Source organism: Meleagris gallopavo, chromosome 1 (genome assembly GCF_905368555.1).
Source record: "Meleagris gallopavo chromosome 1, MGAL_WU_HG_1.1, whole genome shotgun sequence".
In the NCBI taxonomy this organism is placed as follows: Eukaryota; Metazoa; Chordata; class Aves; order Galliformes; family Phasianidae; genus Meleagris; species Meleagris gallopavo.
This window is the reverse complement of record NC_139404.1, coordinates 180061037-180083217: the sequence shown is the minus strand read 5'-3', so window position 1 is coordinate 180083217 and position 22181 is coordinate 180061037. Positions and strand designations below refer to the sequence as shown.

The 22181-nt window shown below is 35.1% G+C and overlaps 1 protein-coding gene across 2 annotated transcripts in view; it reads left to right on the top strand.

Moving 5' to 3' along the window:
• DYNC2H1 (dynein cytoplasmic 2 heavy chain 1) overlaps nt 1–22181 on the top strand; it is a 139270-nt gene that overhangs the window by 4150 nt on the left and 112939 nt on the right. Inside the window, exons 2-30 of one of the 2 annotated variants that reach the window (XM_085216292.1) lie at nt 159–329; nt 848–983; nt 1373–1491; nt 2016–2160; nt 3506–3738; nt 4026–4160; nt 4257–4370; nt 4523–4634; nt 4807–4931; nt 6036–6211; nt 7588–7783; nt 8254–8349; nt 8787–8939; nt 9036–9134; nt 11531–11670; nt 11765–11993; nt 12739–12866; nt 14145–14260; nt 15146–15273; nt 16864–17013; nt 18177–18382; nt 19391–19546; nt 19640–19754; nt 20127–20297; nt 20522–20904; nt 21209–21341; nt 21434–21551; nt 21719–21831; nt 21921–22040. In XM_085216292.1, the coding sequence (XP_085072418.1) occupies nt 159–329; nt 848–983; nt 1373–1491; nt 2016–2160; nt 3506–3738; nt 4026–4160; nt 4257–4370; nt 4523–4634; nt 4807–4931; nt 6036–6211; nt 7588–7783; nt 8254–8349; nt 8787–8939; nt 9036–9134; nt 11531–11670; nt 11765–11993; nt 12739–12866; nt 14145–14260; nt 15146–15273; nt 16864–17013; nt 18177–18382; nt 19391–19546; nt 19640–19754; nt 20127–20297; nt 20522–20904; nt 21209–21341; nt 21434–21551; nt 21719–21831; nt 21921–22040 (4416 nt within the window). Of the gene's footprint in view, nt 1–158; nt 330–847; nt 984–1372; nt 1492–2015; nt 2161–3505; nt 3739–4025; nt 4161–4256; nt 4371–4522; nt 4635–4806; nt 4932–6035; nt 6212–7587; nt 7784–8253; nt 8350–8786; nt 8940–9035; nt 9140–11530; nt 11671–11764; nt 11994–12738; nt 12867–14144; nt 14261–15145; nt 15274–16863; nt 17014–18176; nt 18383–19390; nt 19547–19639; nt 19755–20126; nt 20298–20521; nt 20905–21208; nt 21342–21433; nt 21552–21718; nt 21832–21920; nt 22041–22181 lie in introns of those variants that run through there. The other variant, XM_010729080.3, reaches the window with a different exon arrangement.

Genomic DNA, 22181 nt, shown 5'->3' with positions numbered 1-22181 from the left:
AGAACCTGTATGAAATAAAGTGGTATTTTATATTTTTTTCTTTGATTGAAAACATATATTTAAAGAGTAATCTAGTATAACATGCAGTCAGGGACAGTTTTCTAAACAAATGCTATTTTTTTTTGGTCTGTGTGTTTTTTTTCCTTTCACTATTACAGATCGAAACTACTGATTCAAAGAATAATGTGCTGGTGTTCTTCAAGCTGCGACCTGATGTAATTACAGAAGATAATCTTCATAGTAATATCCTTGTGTCATCTATGCTGGATTCACCAATTAACAGCCTTTATCAAGCTGTTCGACAAGTTTTTGCACCAGTATTGCTAAAGGTGAAAAATACACTGATTTAAACAGTCTGTAGATTTAAATTGAAAGATTAGAAATCCACAGCATATCTTAACTATTCTGACATATGTTTTTGAATGTAAGGTATTTATATATATTAAAAGGTTAAGTAATGGAAGATAGTTCTAATTTCTGAGTTAAAAAAGACACTTTTCCCATAGCACTCAGGATAATGGGAGGATTCTTTCTGGTCATGTGTGTGCCTGACTAGAAATGTGGAATCCACAGGACTGTGGTTACTGCAGATGGGGGCATGAGAAACAGAAGATGCTGTTACTTGACATTAATTGTAGTGTCTCATCATATGGGCAGCTGACTCACCATCCTTGGATGTGTTTAAAAACCGTCTGGATGTGGTGCTCAGGGACATTATATGGTTGGACTTGATGATCTGTGAGATCTTTTCCATCCTGAGTATTTCTACGATGCTGTGATTCTATTTTGATTAAGGGGAAATAGCAATAATTCTACTGAGTCACCTCTTGTGACATTTTTATTGTAGGATGAAAAATGGAGTAAAACATTGGATCCCAAACTCCAGAAACTTCTAAGCGAGCTCGAAGCAGGTTTGAGTACCGTGCTCAGAAGATCAGATCCTAATTGTATAGGAACAGAATTCACTGAAAATGATGTGCAAGGTTTGTTTGGCAATTATGCTTTTTATAATTAATTATCATGATACTAATACCATTAATTTCGTAGTAATCGACATTATTAATTATATTGCTATAATAAATGCAACTGATTCCAAATTGGGAGTAAATCATTGATAGATTGAATTTTCAGTCTTCATAATCCCAGTGTCTGCAGAATTGTGCAGCAGCTTATCATCTGTAGTTTGGAACTGCTGGTGGTCAGCTCTGGTCTCTTGGTATGAACTTGATGCTGCATTTCATTTGAGTCAGAAGTTGAAGGATAATCAGGGAATTCTAAGGCAAAAGTTTGCTTTATAAGTATATTCTGACTGACAGTATTTAGTGAACATTCATTTATTCTGTATTTAAACACACACTGTTCTTATTTGCAGCTATCCTTACACCAACAGATGAATTTCAGTTCTGGAAAGAATGTGCTCAGCATGGAAATAAATTGCGTGGTAAAGAGAGAGCTTCTCATTTCAAAGACCTATTTGAGGACCTTGCAAAAGTATGTTCTCTTTTGTATAATCAGTGATATTTTTGTAGACATAGTAGAAAAGTGATCTCCTTGTGAAACACAAGTCCGTGTATATATATATGTTTAGTTCAAAGATTTGACTATATGGCCACTTAGTTAATTTTTCTTAGGCAAAACTTGACTTAAAATGTCATTTATGTAGTACCAAGTGACAGTGGTGTAGGGGAATGCCCAAAGGTAATGGGGAGCAGATTTGACCATTAAATCCTAAAGCTGCTGTGGAGATGTAAGAGTGCTACAGTTTGTTCATGCTAACTGATTGTATTGTGCAAAATTTTAGGCATCTGGAGAGCATTTGGTTGAATTGCACTGCTGTTACCAAACGTTCCTTACATGAATAAGCTTAAACTAATAGTTAATGTTTTTTGAGAGGATTCTTCCATATCCTATTATGCAGTACACTACAGGAAATTATAGCAATTACTAGCTGCTGTAAAGCATAAATGCTTCTGTGATGTTATTTGCAAAGTGATTATATTTATTTTTTTTCCTAGCATTATTACAACTTAGATAGTTTCTCATTACTTGAAGTTGTGGATTTAGTGGAAACTACCAAGGATACTGTTGATAATGTATGGAGGCAAACAGAACATGATCCTTATCCACAGCCACGCATGTATAATCTCCTGGATGTAATAGGTAAATCCTGATGCAGTTTTTATTAAATAATCATTTAAGGAAAAAGTAGAATGAATCTTTGAGCACACATCTTCCTCCTTTTAAAGACCCCACTGCTAGCTTACAGTGTTAAGATGCTTGTGTGTTATAATTATGATCCATCAATATTGTTTTCTTTGTGGTGTCCAATAATTAAGCCAGTTGTGGTTGATATTTTCAGGTATGCTTGGGAAGACAATAAATAATATCAACATGGAGATTTATACTTTTCAGCTGGTGGATTAGGTTTGTCTTGCCTCTGTTAGGGTTAGGAGCTTACCTACTGGAGAGGAGCTCCACAGAGAAGGACCTGGATGTTCTGTTGGACTGCAAGCTGGCCGTGAGCCAGCAGTGTGCCCTTGTGGCCAAGAAGGACAATGGTATCCTGGGGTGCATTATAAAGAACATGTCCAGCAGGTCCAAGGAGGAGATCTTCCCCTCTACTCTGCCCTGGTGAGGCCACATCTGGAGTACTTTGTCCAGTTCTGGACTCTCCAGTTCAAGAAAGGCAGGGAGTTTCTGGAGAGAGCCCAGTGCAATGCCACAAAGATGATAAGAGGCCTGGAGCATCTCTGTTACAAGGAGAGGCTGAGAGACCTGGGACTGTTCAGCCTGGAGAAGACTGAGAGGGCATCTTAAGAATACTTATTAATATTTAAATGGTGGGAGCCAAGTGAATGGGGCCAGGCTCTTTGCAGTGGTGCCTGCTGACATAACAAGGGGAAAAGGCACAAAGTGGAACACAGGAAGTTCTACAGAAACATGAGGAAAAACTTCTTCACTTTGAGGGTGACAGAGCACTGGAATAAGCTGCACAGAGAGACTGTGCAGTCTCCTCTGGAGATATTCAAAATCCACCTGGATGATTTCCTGTGTAACCTACTGTAGGGAACTTGCTTTAGAATCATAGAATCATTTCAGTTGAAGGGACCATTAAAGGTCATCTAGTCCAACTTCCCTGCAGTGAGCATGTATATATACAGCTGGCAGAGGGCTGGACGAGCTGGTCTTCAGAGATCCTATCCAGCCACTATGGTTCTATATTTGACTCCATTTTTTCCCGGAGGGTAAAATTTAATTGCGTAAAAACTCAAAAGTGGATTCAGTTTGTATGGAAGTGAGGGCAAGACATGCAGAGAGGTTGCTTTCCTCATTCTCATGACAGCAGTCCCACATCTTTGGACCATTGTAAGATTCTGAACTTTGTGTTCAGTTTGATGCTGTTTGTGTGTGTAGGGAGGAGTTGTTGTAGATGGAGCTTGTGAAGTTTAAAGGAATTATTTTGGACAAGCAGTATATTGTTTTTGTCTACTTCTTTGTGTTCTAGGTAGCTGTCTGGGTAGATTTGTTCAGAGAAAATTAACAACTTTGAATCTGTGGGAGGATGCTTTTCACATTGTTAAAGAAAATATAAAGGCTGGCATCTTAATTTGTGAGCAGTGGGTGTCAGCTTGTGAGTACTTAACTGGACAGCTATGGCAACGTTATACTCTGCATCAGTGGAAAAATGAGAAGTATATCCCTGAATCATTAACTGAACTCTGCAAACGTCTTGATGAGGTAATGCCCATTCTTTTTTTTTTTTTAATTTATTGCTTATTACCATGTAAGATTGCGTATTGTAATCTATTCATTGGACACAATTAAATGCTGTGGTTTTAAGTTATAAAAGGAAAATAAACCGCTTCTAATAGCCTTTTTAGAGCAAGCATTCTGTAATTCAAAAGCTTGTATATGCCTCTAAAAACTTATTATAAAAAGTAGAGGGACGTCATGCTGCTTGTGTGCTTTTGCTTTAAATGTAAATTTCATGTATGTCGAATGTATAATTTTTTTTCCTGTTGCAGGTGTTAACAGTTAGAACACTGCATGAAAAACTGACTTATTTTTTGCCATCTGGAGAACAAAATGATCTACACCTTGCTCAGGTGTTTGAGCCCTTTGCTGGCCTAAATCCTGTACACTGCAATCCTTACACAGAGGTATATTGCTTGTTTTTAATTTATAATCAAACTTTGTCTTTTTAAATTTATTTATATGAATGATCTTAAACTAACACGTATACTTGGTACCTCTAGCCATTATGGAAAGCTGCTGTCTCTCAATTTGAAAGAATTATTGCACCAGCAGAACAAAAAATGGCAATCAAACTGAAGAAATTTATTTCAGAAATTCAAGACAGTCCTCAACAGGTACAGTTATTTTTGCAATCTGAAAACCTCCGTACAGATAAAGTTGCTGTATTCAGAAGCAGTTAAGTTTTAAGCAAAGGAATAAATACTTACAGTCAAAGATTGTATTTATAAACAGCCATAAGCCAACTTTTTAAAATTTCATATTTCAGCTTATTCAAACATTTCAGAAATATAAGGAACTGATAAAGCATCCAAATACAAGCAAAGAACTGCTTTTTGAAAGGGAAACATTGCTAGCAAGACTTCAAGATTATGTCAAAGGTAAAAGCTATCTAACAGTCTTAAATTGCATTAATATTTTTGCAAGTAATAGAATTCTTTATTTACTAATAATTTATGTAAATATACCCAGTATGTTTCTACAACTGCAGTAATAAATTCAAGCTTCTTCTATTAAGTTTCTGGTCTAACATGAATCATCTGCTTGTGTTAGACTATCAGACAGACTTTGAAACTCGATGCCATGGTGCTCCTGGTGATGTTTCTGGACCTCTGTCCGGCAAAAATCTTTCTGAAGTTGTCAATAACATCGTATGGGTACGGCATCTGGAGATGAAGGTAACAGCTTTCATTGCAATCTGATTCCATTACAGTTTAGGTACAGTATTACTGTATGAATATATATAAGAATATACAGATTCTGAAATCTTAATTCTCATTGATCTGTACAGTGTTCACTTGAAGTCCAAAGGGATTTCTTGGTATTGCTTTTCTGAGTCAGAAACTGACTTTACATTTTTACATTGCTAAATTAAAAATACATTTTATGTCTGTGTAATACAAGTAAATGTTAAGCAATTGTGTTCTCTTATAACCAAATGAGTTCCAGACAAACTTGACTCTGTTTAACTTCTGTTATTTTGTTGATTTGTTTTTATGCTCCAGTTTGGAACTCAGAGGTTTTTTTTCTTTTTTTGAAAAGTATGTACTTGATAAAAGCAAAATGTTTTCTGTAAACTTCATTGACATATTTGAATGAGAACAATAGATATATCCATCCCAAAGTAATGATTAGCCTAGATTTTTGGATTCACTTGAGTTTTGTGGGACCCATTTCAGTTCAGTATGACAAAGGATGGAGGTCTGGAAGATGTTATTTTTCTGTTGGTCCTCCAGAAGGAAAAGCAGCAGATGAGATTTCACAATGATTTCTCCTGCTTGCTCTGCTGAAGTTCAAATAAGTAATGCAAGTGGTATGAAGAATAATCTCTTACAGATATGTGTCAGTTGTATGTCTACTTTAGGCTGAGCTGAGTTTTTGAATTCCTCTCAAATCTTCACAGATGGTGTTGACTAAAGTCTTGTCCATGCGTGGGTCTGGAATCTCGTTTGAAGTGCCCTTGAGTATTGACATGGACATTAAAGATACAGTAAAGAAGGACATGGGAGATTTGTACTTTTATGGAACATGAACATAAATATGATCAGATAGGATACCCTAGGGTATCTTTACAATAGTAGGCAACTTGTGGACAACTTAGTCAAATCAACTTCTCAATTCACTCTAATGGGAATTTGAACACCTAGGACACAATTCAGGATTCATACTTTTTTTGTAATCTGTTTTTGACACTGAATTGGATCTTTCCGAATACTAATTTGTATTGTGATGATTCCTATTACCATGAAATTAAGCTTGCTTTCTTTGTGGTTGTGTTCAAGGTGGATGATGCTATAAAGCTGGCAGAGGCTCTTCTGTCTGACTTGTCCGGGTTTCAAACTTTTCACCGGAGTGCGGGTTCCTTTTTGGAGCAGTTAAAAGTATATGAACAAGAACAATTTGATGATTGGTCTAGGAATATCCAGTCAGAAGTATCAAATCCCAAATCAGGACTTTGGTAAGTACATTTTCATTAAAATGATGCTAACATCTGTAGTGATATGTAACTAATAGGATCTGCTTTAGGAATTACAAACTTCACAGAAATAAAAATGAACTGAGAAACAAAATGAAAAAGTTCATTATCATTTCATCATTCTGCCAGGATAGGTTGTTAGGGTGTAGTTTACTGGACTATGCTAATACCTGGTTCTGTTAACACCAGGGATGATATATATATTTGTTTTGCCTGCTGTGAATACTTCTGTAATAATTTCTAGAACTCAGATGAGTATAATAGTGATAAATAGATGACACAATATGTAGTTATAAATAATTGATGTTCACAAGAAATTCTCTGGTCCAAATAGAGCAGATGAAAGAAGGGTGCGTAAATCAGTTTGAAGTCATAACCTTCATTCACAAAAATATAGAAATAACTATTTATTTATTTATTAGCTTGGCCTTATAGCTTCTTATTGTATCTGATGTCTACGTGTTGCCAGCTTTCTTTGAAAATAGTGAGAGTTGTGCAATACACAAGTGTTGATACTCCTTTTTAAAGATGTCAGAGTAGAGGGGGACTATCACCTTCTTTGCCCTGCTGGCCACTCCTGTCCTCTTATGATGCAGCCCAAGATACTGTTGGCCTTTAGAGCTGCAAGTGCACACTGCTGGCTCATGCCAGCTTTTTGTCTACCAGGACCCCCAAGTTCTTCTCCTTAGGGTTGCTCTCAATGAGTTCTTCTCCCAGTCAGTAAACAATTGAATTTGCCCTAGCCCAAGTGCCACACACAGCACTTGTCCTTGTTGAACCTCTTTAGGTTCTCATGGACTCACTTTTTGAGCCTGTTCAGGTCCCTCTGGGTGGCTTCCCTTCTTTTTATGGTGTCAGCTGCACCACTCAGCTCGGTGTCATCTGTCATTGTCATTGACAATAACCCTGTGGCTATGACTATCCAACCAATTCTTTATACACCTAATAGCCCAGCCTTCAAAACCATATTTCTCTATCGCAGAGATAAGGATATGGTGTATGACCATGTCAGAGGCCTTGCAAAAGTCCAGGTAGACAACATCACTCCACCAATGCTGTCACTCTGTCATAGAGGGCCACCAGATTGGTCAGGCATGATCTGCCCTTGATGAAGCTATGCTGGCTGTCTCTAATCACCTCCTCATCTCGTATGTGCCTTAACATCTCTTCCAGGATGTTCTTCCTCATGATGATCTTCAAAATTAAGAGAAAGGTTACTAGAATAACATCTGAGTAATTTAAAATGCTAATAAACATAGAAAAATATAATAGAATTACATAAAGCTTTTCAAAATTACTACTTTATTATAAAATAGGAAATTTTGTTCACTGATGTATTTAATTTGATTTCATTTTAGCATCCAAGCTAATAGTCCAGTAATGGAGTTGGATCACGTTTTTGGAACATTAAATATACTTTATTCAGACCGTTTGGTGACTCTCCTAAGAGAAGTACGTCAACTGTCAGCACTTGGTTTTGTTATACCAGCTAAAATACAGCACGTTGCAAACACTGCACAGAAGTTCTCTAAGCAAGCAGTCATCCTCAAACAGGTAAAGATTAAATGCTATAATAACTTTCTGTTCTGATTTTCCATTTTTAGTAGTAGAATATTTTTAGATTATTATCTTTTCTGCTTGAATGTGTGGTTGAGCTTTCTGCTTATTGTAGAGTATTTCAGTCCAATTTGGAAGGACGTAGGTTGTTTTTAGGTCTTATATCATGTCCTGGAAGATGTCTTGAAAGCATCTGAAGTACTACTAGACGTAATTAAGGTGATGTATAATTATCTCAAGCATGTGTAAGTGGCAGCCCTTTTTACTATCAGAATTAATCACTCGAAGAAGATATCACATTATCACAGTATATATAATTTATTCTTATGAATATTATACTACTCTGGTTAATTCTAATTTCTAAGTAGCATTGATTGCACCATGCATTCAGAAATATACTGTAAATATTAGGAGTACTGAGATATAAATAATCTGTTCTTGGTAATTTAATCTCTTCATTTTTACAGGTCGCACATTTTTATAATTCTATTGATCAGCAAATGATTGAGAGTCAGAAGCCAATGATGTTACAGTCTGCCCTAGCATTTGAACAGATAATTAAGGTGAGAGGACTCTCCTCTCCTGTATTTACAATTTCAGTGTAATCTGTCTATCCTGTGGTACTTCTCTGTTTTTACTGGACATTTTAAGTGCAGTATTCCAATGTAAGCAACACCATCTTTTTCAGTAGCATTTATTAAAACTAGCAGGGCTTTCTTTTTTTGATATTTTGATTTACTTACTGACAAGTGAATTATAACATGCCCATAAACAGTACTTTTAGTCTGGCATTAAGTTTCTCCAGTGCATTACTGTAGCTATAATGGTATGCCCATGTTTTTTGGTTTGCAAGCTTGTTATTTCTCTGGCACAGTAGAGTGGTGTAGTTCTGCACTTTGTATTCAAAGTAAAGAGATCTTTCTCATCAGTCTCTGTATAGTAGGTAACAATCTAGTTTTGCATTTGCTATTAAACCTAACAAAGTTTGTGTGGTTTTAAGCATTCAAAGTCTGGTCCTGGAGGAAATGCTCAAATAACATGGGATAATCCCAGGGAATTGGAAGCTTACATCCAAAAACTCCAAGCTGCTGCTGAACGACTTTCCACTGAAAACAGAAAACTAAGGAAGTGGCACACAAACTTCATTGAAAAGGTATATTTTCAGGTGAAATTGAAATCGTGTTTTTTCAGGATTACTTTACTCTTTCTTTCATTTATATATAGTTATCTTTTAAAATTCTTTTAACAGGTTATATCTCTTATGAATATTGATCTACTTCGGCAGCAGCAGCGTTGGAGAGATGGACTCCAGGAGCTCAGAACTGGTTTTGCCAGCCTCGAGTCACAGGCAGGGTTTCATTATCATATTGCAGGGGTTGAACGTTTGACTTCTAATGCTAATCAAAATTAAGACTCAAACATACTCTGATTTAATTAATTTTTATTAATGAGTTAATTGCTTAATAATGAGGACAGTTTTTTTTTCCAGTTGTGCTAGTAATGGGAGAAGTAAAACACTTGTTCAATTCATTGGTCTTAGGTGAATAAATAGGAAGACCTTCAGTCTTCTGCAACGGTTGGGTCTGCGCCATTAACATGAAATACATGTTGAAATACAGAAATGGCAAGAGCTATGAAGGATCTCAAGGTAGAATAGGACGAATGTATGTGTAAAAATTTAGATTTAGAATGCATTTAGAATACATTTTTGACTGAAATAATGAAGAAGCTACGTTTTTATTTGTTCATCTACAACTGCCAATTCTTGGTTAAGAATATCATACTAATGAATGGTAATCATATTAATGAATGGTAAATGATACCACCTAAGCCACTTTTAGGAATCATTAGTCAGTTTCCTATTTCCTGTTGCCTTTAACAATAACGGGTCTATAATCTTAGATGGATGGATGTGATGTTCTTGGTCTTCCTAATACAAATGTGAATCGCTTTAATTGATACATATTTACTACTCAAAAGTGCATTAGTTCTACTGTATTTTTCCTATAAAATTTGCCATTTTCTTAAAGTAATGTAAATAATTAATAAGTGATTATTTAGCCTTTTTTTTAAAATTAGAAATGATAAAATTGAGCAAAATATATCATGTTTTACAAATTATAAGTCTTACTATACCTTGCAAATACATATGATTGCTCTTGTCATCAAGCTGTTAAAATTCTGTAGTAGCTGACAAGGATTTCAGGGCTCTGTCTGCAGAACATGTAGTAGCAACTGGAAAATCAGAATCTGGATTCATTCATATAAGAATTATGAAGAGGTTTGTGTTTACTCTTTAAGAGCATTATTTGGAAGAAAGGAGCTAGAAGTAAATAAATGACTTATAGTCATCAGGGAATGTTACAATGTAGGGAAGTCTCTCCGAAAGTAATGCCTTCTGTTTATTTCTGTGAAAACTATAACAGACACAGAGAACACAACAATAATACTATTTCCTAGAGCAAATTCTCAGCTAAAAACATTTTTCAACGCAGTTATTACCAATGGTTATGCATTTTCACCAGCAATGAACAAAAGCCTGCATGCTGTACTCATAAAAGTCTGTACGGCTGTCTGGAATGTGGCTTGTCTTTCACATCCCTGTCGCCACTGCTAAAATGTATCACCCATTGCCTCACTGTGCTCACACGCACTGTTTGGTCTTCATAAATGTTCAGTAAATGTTAATGAATGTCAATGGGTGCCATTTTTTCCACATGGAGGAATTCAGTTCTACACCTTTGCTCCATATGCACTTCCATGTCAGACACCATTTGTCAGACTGCCCCTCTGCTGCCATCTGTCCCACTGCAATAAAATGTAATGGAATATTGATTGGAAGGTTCAGTCTCCACTGCCATACCACCACTGTCTGTTTCTGATGGTGCCGGTCAACATAATAAAACTGGAGGCATTACTTTTGGAGCGGTCATTGCACTATCTTACATAGTCCATGAAGTTGTTCAAGTGTCAATTTCCAACAGTTTCACACTTTCCTTTCAAACTTTGTTTATCATTGTCTAAAATCTAATTGAGAAAACTTCATTTTTCTTCATCTTTCGAATGATTCTGTTGGAAAATTTCTTGTGTTTGTTGTCTTGAATTGTAGGATTGACCTTAACTGTGTAGCTTCTTGTAGCAGCCTTACACTGCCCTTAAGGACTGAAAATCAATATCCGATTAAATAAGAACGGATGCTGTTAAGCTACAAGAAGTTTCTCATTTCTTTTTTGACTTTTACTGCCCTTCTGAAAATGCTTTGATGGCTTACAAGTGACCACTTACAGACTTTTGTGCTTTAAATATTCTCATTGCTCACATTCCAATGAAATTTTTAATTCTCTAATATAGAATCTCATATCTGCTTTTTAGTTGGTACTATTTAGACAAGGAATTTCTGAAATACAGAAAAGAGATATATTATAGGAGAGTAAAAGCTGTGTCATGTGTTTAGATCTCTCATTCAACAATCCTGAATCTCCTGTTTTAGAAAAGCCATGTGAAATTTTTAACCTGAAGTGCAGTAGAGACTGTTTTGATTTGGATTTTTGTTTCTTATTCCTATGTTCATTTAAGATAAGAAGATCTAGAATTATTATGCTTAATATTGAATCATGCAATATTTCTTTGAGCTTTTTCCAAGATCAATACCTTCAGGCATTCCACTGTGCTGAGCTTCGCATAGTAATGTTTTGAGGAGACAAATGGAGGAAAATAACAGAAGTAAACATTTTTACATTTTAGGGCTTCAAATCAAGTGATATGAAGGCTTGGAGACAACACTGGAATCATCAACTTTACAAAGCTCTGGAGCATCAGTATCAAATAGGTTTAGAAGCACTTAATGAGAATTTACCAGAAATAAATATTGATTTAACATTCAAGTAAGATTTTTTTTTTTTTTTACAAAGAAAATGTTCTGGCTCAAATTGTATTCAAAAACTTTGTTTTGTATTTTGTATTTGTTCCACATTTTAGGCAAGGCCGGTTGCAATTCAGACCTCCTTTTGAAGAAGTACGAGCTAGATATTACAGAGAAATGAAGAGATTCATTTCCATTCCAAATCAGTTTAGGGGAGTAAGTGAAACAGAGGAAGAGTCTATCTTCACTGTTATGACTGAGAGAAATGCAAATGGATTTTTGACTGCTTTTAGTAAAGCAGAAGATTTGTTCAGAAGGCTGGCAGAAGTTTGTAATCAATTCAAGGTATTTTCAATATTTGACTGATTCATATTTTTTGATTTGTATTTCTTTGGGCTTTAGACCTTCTGGAATGAACTGTGCTATGAAATTTGTACATATTGTCCTTTTATACAAGGCATGTCAACCAACCACTTAAGCACATGTAGCTCAAAGCATGTGTACAGTTCCGATTGAAATTTCTGTTATAGCAGTCTTTCTACCCTTGCTCAAGATCTGTTTTTATCATCCTTTCAGTACACAAAGGAAGCTTATAAATGGAAAGGAGACTGATTTCCTCCGCCCCCTCCTCCCCCCCAAAAAAGAATAAGGGGAGATAACTTTAAACTAAAAGAAGAGACATGTAGTTTAGAGATTAGGAGGAAATTCTTTGGACATCGGATGGTGAGACTGTGGCACAGGCTGCCCAGAGAAGTTGTGGATGCCCCATCACTGAAGGTGTTCAAGGCCAGGTTGTAGTGGTTAGACTGCCTGTGTTAGGGAGGGCTGGAACTGTATATTCTAAAGTTCCCTGCCAACAAAAGCCATTCTGTGATTCTGTATTCCTTAAAAGCACGGATATGTCAAACCATTCTGTATGTCCTGATTTTTGCACAAAGAGAATCAGTGTGTAGTTTGAAGGAGCATAAAGGTTAAAGAAAATGTAGCTTTAAAGTGTTACTGAAATATTGTAATATTATTGAGAAACAGAGTATTCTTACTCTACTAAATATTTGTTTTCCATGAAATTAAAAAAAACTATGTTGAGAAGGAATGGATTGTAATTGGCCAAGTAGATATGGAAACTCTGGCAAAGATGCACCTTTCCAGCAAACAGGACTGGGAAAAAAACTTCAAAGCATTAAAAGTGAGAGGCAAAGAAGCAGAACGTCTTCCCAGGTATAGTGCTACTCTGTTCCTTTGTTTGAATAAGGAATTCCTTCAGGTACTTTAAAGGCAATAGTAAAAAAGAACTATTTTTCATATGGAGTTATAAATACAATTTCAAGTGTTTTTTAAATACTACCATAATTTTGACAGATTTAGATGTTGTTTTTCAGTTTTATTTTTAGACACTTACTCCCTTTTCTCCAGGGAACCCTATCAGAATGCTTTTAATGGCTTCTTTTCATATGATGGGAGCCTTTCTCAAAATTCAGGGTTGATTCTGAGATAGTAAAAGACACTGCAGTATTCTAACAATTATTTTAGCTAAGTCATGTACACCTGGATTATATATGGCCATTGGAAATAGGCTTAAAAATATTTATATGTTAAATAATTCATGTATTTAAGCACTTGATTATGTCCTTAAATTTATACTTTAAGATACAGTAGTTTAGGCTTTTATTCTTACAGGCATTCATGTAGGATGCTGTGTATTGCATGGATAGAGTTACTAAATAGAATTGGTGGGAACCACCTTCAGAGCAAATAGAAAGAGGTCACATTTCGTGCAGGAGAATGGGCTGGTGGAACTTGCTGGCTAAATGTTACTTTCAGTAGTAGAGATTTCCAAGTGTTTGAGGATAGACTGAGAGAGCAGAAGAGAAATCAGCTGATGGATCTTGAAGCCAGAAACCACATCTGGATACACAGTGTCACAAGTTGAAAAAAATTTTGAAGCAGGATAGTCAGGAAGATTTTAAAATAGGGTAACCCTTTTCATGGTGTTCTTTAGGCATCTCCTTAAAGTCACTGTCAGAAATAGGGAACGGAGCCTTTATATGACTCACTGTGGCTTTTCTTACATTGTTTGCACTATGAAGACTTGGGTTAGTAAATTCTCATGGAAGTTAGAGACCTAAGGACATTATTGCAGAAATAATATTTTTGTTGCACAAATATTTTTCTTCTTGAGTATTAAAATATTCACTTAGAATTCAGTGTCATGTGTATAAAATCAAGTGATTTACTCATTATTGGAAAGATCAGTGTTAGACCTTAGTCACCATAACGTTGAGTATATATGCTTGACATTTGTTATATGTCTTTCAGTACTACAAGTAGCACAATTATTTATCCAAGAAGGTAAAAATTGTATTTGTAGAATGATGTGAGATTTTTTCTTATTAGGCTATAAAATCAGGTTAAACTACAGACATGCCTACATGATAGAACTATACTGGGACTTGTACATATTACTGAATACTTGCTTTTTTGATATTTTTCTTGAAGCACCATCAAAATAGATTGCATAACTGTTAACTGCAACCCTGTGAAAACTGCAATTGATGATTTTATCCAGAAGTTGTATGATGTTCTTGTCATTTCTTTGAGAAAATCTATACAAGGTAAATAACTTCAATGAATAGTAGTGTTTTTTTTTTTTATTTCTTGCACTTGTTTGCACTAATGTTACTGTATTTGTTGAATACTTCTTTTATTGAACAAATGTTTTACTTTTAGACATAGTAAATTGCAAAAATCACAGTGAAGCAAAAGTAGTCTGTTACTTGATTTCCACTACAGGCCTAAGCCTGTATCTTGATCTCCATGTGCATCTTTTCCATTCACTTGTTTTGGCAACATCTGTTTCAAATGTAACAGAATACACCAAGACAAGAAACTTAGAACAAGGCTCAGGCAGAGGGTGAATTACTTCCCTAGCCTGAAAGCTGAATTGCTTTCTGGAAGATGCATTATTTCCTGGAGTTGTGAAGAAAATACATTAAAAAATAGACATACATAGATAGCATAGCTTAACTATTGTGCTTTATAGCATAGCTTTGCTTTTCTTTGTGAATATTTTCACTCTGCAAAGAGGTGGCTTTATTTAGTTTCTTTTAAAACAAAGTAAAACAAAACTCCCACACCCCCTCCAAAAAATTTCACATCTGTTTTTCTCCTATTACCGTAAAAAGACATACAGATTTTGAAAATATACAAATAAATGCACTAGGTCTGTATGTTCAATTCTCAGAAGGGACTGATGCTTACATTTTAAGTAATACACTGCAAGTAGTGTATTAAATTTAAAAATCTATATGTAAACATGAGCATCCAGCCTTTGTTGAAGAGGCATTTAATATTGGGGTCTGCAATTTTTAAGTTAATACCTTGTATACAAAGCTATGTCTTATGCTGGTGTTGTACCACAGCACATTTTTCTGACTTTGTTATTTATTACTACAAATATTTTTCCATAACAGCTCTGTTTTCTACGTTTCTTTATGTAGCTCACTTGTCTGATGTTTCTTCATTTCTTAATGATGCCATGGAAGCATTAGTTGTTAGACCCCAAACTGTAGAAGAAATATCAGAAGACAATTTAAAATATTTAAGTCTACATGAGCAAAAAGGAGAGGTAAGATACAATTTTATCATATCCAAGACAAAAACTATAAAAAAAAAATATAACTGCATTCTGGTAGCAAAACTTACATTTAATGTAACTAATTTAGAATATGCAGTGGCAGTATAGAGTCAGGGCAGAGGTCCATGTAACAAAGTATTTTCTCTCCAGCAGTGGAATAAAATGGCTGCATAGGGAAAGAATATAAAATCACGATATTGTATTTGATGTTTTCCCACACTTCTAGCCTCTAACCAGAACCTTTTTGATAGAATGATAGAATGGCCTGGGTTGAGCTTTATGTAGTTCCTCTCCATGTAGTAAGAATGGTTTTCTCTTCTACAGTCTTAGCTAGTCTCCTCTTAGGGCAAATATACCTTTGACATTCATATTATCTTCTGGTAAAGTGTAGGTTGGTCACTCATTACAAGTAGGACAGTTGTTTTTATTATTTTTAGCACCTCTCGTCTGTTAACTTCATACCATTTATGTCTTATTTTGGAAGAGTTGTAGAGCAATCCATTCATATGCATACTTTCCATGACACACAATGATAATGCTCATTGTTATATTCTGTATCAACCATCTCTATACGGAACAATTTTAGTTTACTCCATTTTTTCATTTAAGCCTACATCACTCTGATAATCCTTCTTGCCCAAAACAGCATTTCTCCTTAGTATTAAGGCATTTTCTCATCACTCAATTTTTGAAGGAGAGCATAGGTAACAGATGATTTTGAAAAAAATTCTCTGCATTGATTTCCATTTTTAATGACTTTAAAAAGTTTATTTTCTTTAATAAACTTTGGCTGGTTCTTAATGTGGAAAAAAACATTTTTTTTTTCTATTATAAGGGCAAAAACAAGTGGTGCAAAGGCAATCACTGAGCAGCTCTCTTGAGTAGAGCAGCACCCAGCCAGTTCCCCAAGAAAAGATAGCTAACCTCCAAAACCTCCGTCTGCCCTGTTTTATTGCTGCACAGGATGTTATATGGTATGGAATATTATGTGGTTAGTTTGAGTCATCTGCCTGGTTGTGTCCTCTCTGAGCTGCTTTGACACTCCCAGGATATTAAACAGGAAGGCAGTTAGCAACATCTTGATACTGAGCAAACACTGTTCTGCACTAACTGAAACATCAGTGTGTTGTCTGCATTGTTTTGGGGACATAACATAAACACGGCAGGTCTGCTGTGAGAAAAATTAACTCCTTCCCAGCCAGGCCCATGACACATTTAGGTACATATATACCGATATTCTGTTGCTTTGATACTGTTTTGTTTTTGATCTTCTGTTGCTTTTGATACTGGTTGATTGGGTATCTACAATAAGTAAGGAGTCATTTGCCTGTTTCTCACTAAGTATTAACTCCTGTATATTTCATTGCAGGATCAAGATTTAGAATTTTTCTAAATATCTCAGATGCTATTTTTCTTGTGTTTAACTTTTTATGTAAGCAGTATTAAAAATGCAAATGCACGTAGACACATTATCTATGGATACACCAATGGTGATTCTTATATATTTATTTATTGTTTGGGTAAGCAGGATTTACTGATTTTTTACATACACACGTGTATTTTTAATCCACTTGAATTTAGATTTTTCTCCTGTTTCAAGAAGCTGAGGATAAAAACAAACTTCTGCGAACTGTGGCTGGTGCGGGTTTGGACACAATCAGCAACCTGAGAGCTACGTGGGATAAATTCGAATTAATGATGGAAAGCCACCAGCTTATGATAATAGAGCAGGTAACAATGTTTAATCATGGAATCGTAGAATGGCTTGGGTTGGAAGAGATCATCTAATTCCAGCCCTCCTGTCATGAGCAGTGTTTATACTCACTAGATCAGGCTGCCCAGGGTCCTTTCACAGAATTCCAGAAACACAGAGGTTGAAAAGGACTTCTCAAGATCATCTAGCCCAACTCCCTCTGCCATAGCAACACCTCCAGGGGTGGGGCATTGATGGCATCTTTGGGCAGCCCATTCCAGTGCCTCACAAGTCTCTAACAAGTTTCCTCCAACTGTAAAATCTAAATCTCCTCTCTTTTATTTTAAAACCATTCCCCCCTGACCTGTTACCATCTGCCTGTGTGAAAAGTACGTCTCCCTTTGGTTTATAAGCTTCCTTTAAGTGCTGGAAGGCTACAATGAGGTCTTCCTGGAGCATTCTTCAGTCAACTTTTTTTTGTAGGAGAGGTGCTCCAGTTTTCTGATCATCTTTGTGGCTTTCCTCTGGACCCACTCCAGCAGCTCCTAAAGCACTGAAGTCCAGAGAAATACTTTTTCATGAATTATATAGAATCCATACCTTTTCCTTGTTCAGTATTAACACAAACTTTGATGACAGTCTGTAAGGAGATACTATTTAACCAGGTAGCTAGATGAAGTCATTTAGAACTGATTCTGAAATTAATGTTATGTTGTTCTTCTGTCTCAGAGACCTACGTAAAGACAGAGATGGCTTAATATAAATCAGCAGTTCCCTGAAGAAAACAGAACAGTTAAAATATATTGTTTATTTTATTATGTTCTTAGCACTGATGATAGGGTGGTTTCTTTTCTTTTCTTTCTTTTTTTTTTTTTTTCCAACAACTTGGCTAAACTATGTGCATTCCTCTAATTGCCAGGCCACTGAGACACTGCTGAACACATTTTCATTACTACTGAAGATACTAATGTGTCATACAAATAGCAGTTCTTCTGTGTGCAGGCTAAGTGGGTAGCATAGGCCAAAAAATAGATCTTACCTACCAGCATAAAGTTAGTACCCCTTGTTTTGAAATGAAGACTAAAAATGAACAATTTCATAGGATGTTACATATGAACAATGTGATTACTTCAGTTTTGTTGGATACTAGTTGTACTTGTGATCCATTAAAGGAATCTCATTTTTAACTCTTACTTTGCAGATTGAAGTGATGAAGGGAAATGTGATGTCACGTATTAACATATATCTTCAAGACCTGGAAAAATTTAAAGCTCATTGGGATCAGCTGAAGCCAAGTGATGATGTAATTGAAACAGGTGATCAAGATGTGCTTGAGAAAAGTGCTCAGATCATAAAGGAAAAAAAAGAAGAATTTGATGAACTTGAAACCATGAAGGAAAAACTCATGTATGTTTATTTCCCTTTACATTGTAGTCATTAATGTATGGATCTTTTGCAGTAGCAATATCTTAGAAAATATTAAATTTTATCTCACGGATAGCATTGGTAATTCAGTTTTCTTCATGTTAAAGGATTTTCATTCATTATTTTTCAAGGTTATTTTTGTTCATTTTACATTATGTGACTTTCTCGTTCTGAAGGCTTTTTTTGAAATGAAAAGGTCAAGGACTCAGGCCTCTAAGGAAAACAATGTGTAAACAAAAGGGCAGATATCCTGACTTTTGAACTTCTCACTAAAGGGAAGTTTGGCATACCGGTCCAAGGAAGGGGACTTATTGGTTCAGTCAGCTAGTAACTTCAATGGGCTAGAGCTCACCTCTCTCATTTTTGAGTTAGTGTCCTATCTCAGAATCACAGAATCACAGCATGGCCAGGATTGGAAGGGACGTCAAGGATTGTGAATCTCCAACCCCTCTGCCACATGCAGGGCCACCAACCTCCACATTCAGTACTAGACCACTATCAATTCATTCAATACTAGACTACTATCTGTTAGACTGTTGTGTTGAAGGAAAGAATTTTTTCCTCTAAATACCTACTTAGATAAACTCATTACTGCATATCCTGAGCAGACAAAATTTTTTATTTCAGTTCTTAGCTTGGCATGTAATTATGGTAGTAAATAAAACCAGCATGATTTTTCTACCTGTAATGAAGAAAAAAATCAATTTGAACTTTATTTTACACCTTATTTCGGGTAATACCAAGTTCAAAATTCACTTTGTAAAAAAAAGAAATGAAAGTTTATGGCAAATACAGTTACTCCTTTTATTCCTTTATTATTTCTGCTTGGGAAGGAGACAGTAATGAAATTGCAATTGGCAAAAATGCTCTTCAGTGAAGCCAGTGGCTTTTCTTAATTAAAGGAAGTCTATTTTAATGTGATTGCTTCTGTTAAATCATTAATGTGTAATTGAATAACGTAGTGTATAATGCGGTTATCTTCTTATTCAGTGAAGAATGCCATCATTTTAAATTGGAGCAGCCTGACTTCTCATTGTCAAAAGTTGTATCTCAAGATATTAAGAGTTGTGCAGAAGTCTGGGCATTGTATGAAGAATTTTATCAAGGTTTTCAGGAGAAAGCCAAAGAAGACTGGATTACTTTTAGGTATGATTTTCTTGCTTTATTTTTTCATGGATATGTATGCGTGGTTATAGTTCTGTGTTATTATGACCTTTTCTATATTTGATTTTCATGCAGGAGTAAAACATACCTATTTGAAGAATTTTTGTTTAACTGGCATGATAAAATTAGGAAGATGGAAGGACACACTGTAATGACAGTAAAGTTGCAAAAAGAAGTGGACAAATACAAAGTAAGATGCTACTTATAGCAAGGTGTTTAAAATAAAAAATCCTATAGTATTATTTACTATGTTATTCACTGTTCATTTATCACAAAAAAAAAAATCAGAATTTCAGAAAGTATCTCCTGGTGCTGTTTTGAACATTTAATTTATTTATAAGAATCTTTTAGTGCCTTATAGTGAACGAGGAGAGCATTACAATTTACTTAAATGTGCCTCACAATGAGTTTTCCTGAAAAAGTTCTTAAACATCAAATCCAAGATTCTAAAAAAAAAAAAAAAGTATTTTAAGAATGTTAATCTTTTTGGCAGCTTCTTTGTAAGCAAACAGATACAATTTGCAGATATATTAGGTAGATTCATGTAATTTTTTTCCCATAGATGATAATTCCACTCCTAAAATATGTTAGAGGAGAACATCTTTCTCCAGACCACTGGCTCGATCTCTTTCGTCTTCTGGGTCTTCCCCGGGGCACTACTCTTCAGGGTTTGCTATTTGGAGATCTGCTTAAAGTGACTGATGCCATTATAGAAAAAGCCACAGAACTTAAGGTATGAATAATGACATGTAAAGTTATTGTATTTTTATTCTGATATTTGTTTATCTAGTGTTCTTTTGTAAATGCAACGGTGTCTTTCCATAGAATATTTTGTTCTGCATGCATATTTATATTTTTATCTTAATATAGAAATGTAATTTGTCTTTGATTCTTGAAGAAAAAGTATTACCACAGGGCCTGTAGTTTTAAATGAAATGTATTTCTGCCTTTAAATAGGATTTGAATTGTCGGGCTCAAGGTGAGGTTACAATCAGAGAAGCATTACGTGAACTTGAACTCTGGGGAGTTGGGGCTGTCTTTACATTAACAGATTATGAAGATAGCCAAGGCAAGACTGTCATGCTTATTAAAGACTGGAAAGACATTGTCAACCAAGTTGGAGATCATCGCTGTCTTCTACAGTCCCTCAGAGACTCTCCGTATTACAAAGGTTTTGAAGATAAAGTGTCCATTTGGGAAAAAAAACTTGCTGAGTTGGATGAGTTTTTGCAAAATTTAAACCTAATACAGAGGAAATGGGTCTATTTAGAACCCATATTTGGCCGTGGAGCTCTGCCCAAAGATCATGCACGGTTTACCAGAGTTGATGAAGATTTTAGGTTAGTGATATGGAACCTAATATATTTTCTGTACCATCTTTGAACTATGTGCTACAATGTTATTAATAGTGGAAATATGAGGAACAACTGTTCCAAAGAAGTTATTAAATTATGCTGGAGATATGTTGATGTAAATTCTGAAATGTTTCATCATAGATTTTTAAAACTGAGTTATAAATTAGATACTTATACAACTCATGTCTGCTTTAATTTTTAATTAAACAGCTGCAAATGTATAATATTCAGACTAAAACTATAATGGTAACTTTATGAATTATTCCTTTTTTTTTTTCTTTCTATCAAGATCTGTTTTGTCGGATATCAAAAGGGATAATAGAATAACTTCACTGAATGCCCGGGCAGGAACAAGAAATACCTTAATTGCCATACTTGATCAGCTTCAGAGATGTCAGAGGTCTTTGAATGAGTTTTTAGAGGTACAACTGAAATTAATATAGTTTTCTATAAAGAAAGTCAATAAGTTTGAATTAAAAAAAAATAACAATAAAAAAAAATTCTTTTTATTCAGGAAAAGCGCTCAGCATTTCCAAGATTCTATTTCATTGGAGATGATGACTTATTAGAAATTTTAGGACAATCCACAAATCCTTCGGTTATCCAGACTCATCTTAAGAAACTTTTTGCTGGTAATGCATTAGTTTTCATTTGGGAATTACATTTATTCAGAAATAAGTATATTTAAAGCTAAATTTTCTGTTGCAGATTTTTTTTTCTCCCTTTCTGCTACTAGACATGGGAGAATTAATGTTTAAGACTAACAATATCTGACTTCATTTCATTTTCTGATTAATAGGCATTCATAGTGTGAGCTTTGATGAAGAATTTAAACACATAGTTGCCATGAAGTCAGTAGAAGGAGAAACTGTGCCACTTAGGAATAAAGTTCTTCTGTCCAATGATGTGGAGGTAAAAAAAAATCATATCCAAATATATTTCCAAAAAGTTTTGAGAAAATAATTTGCAATGTACCTAAAGTTTTTTCATCTTTTTGACAGGTGTGGCTAAACAGTCTGGCTTTGGAGATGAAGGAAACTCTGAAGAAGATGTTAATTGATTGTGTTGATGCTGGAAAAAAATCAGAAGGTTCCATCAATCCACTGCTGTTTCCTTCCCAGGTTGTAGATGATTCAGTAGCACCGCTGTGTAGTTTTAAATACACCAAATGAGTTACTTTTAAAGGCTCACAAAGTATACATATGAATTTGCAAGAAAGCTCCAGACAAATCCCAGAAAAATCCTCCTTATATATTTTAGAG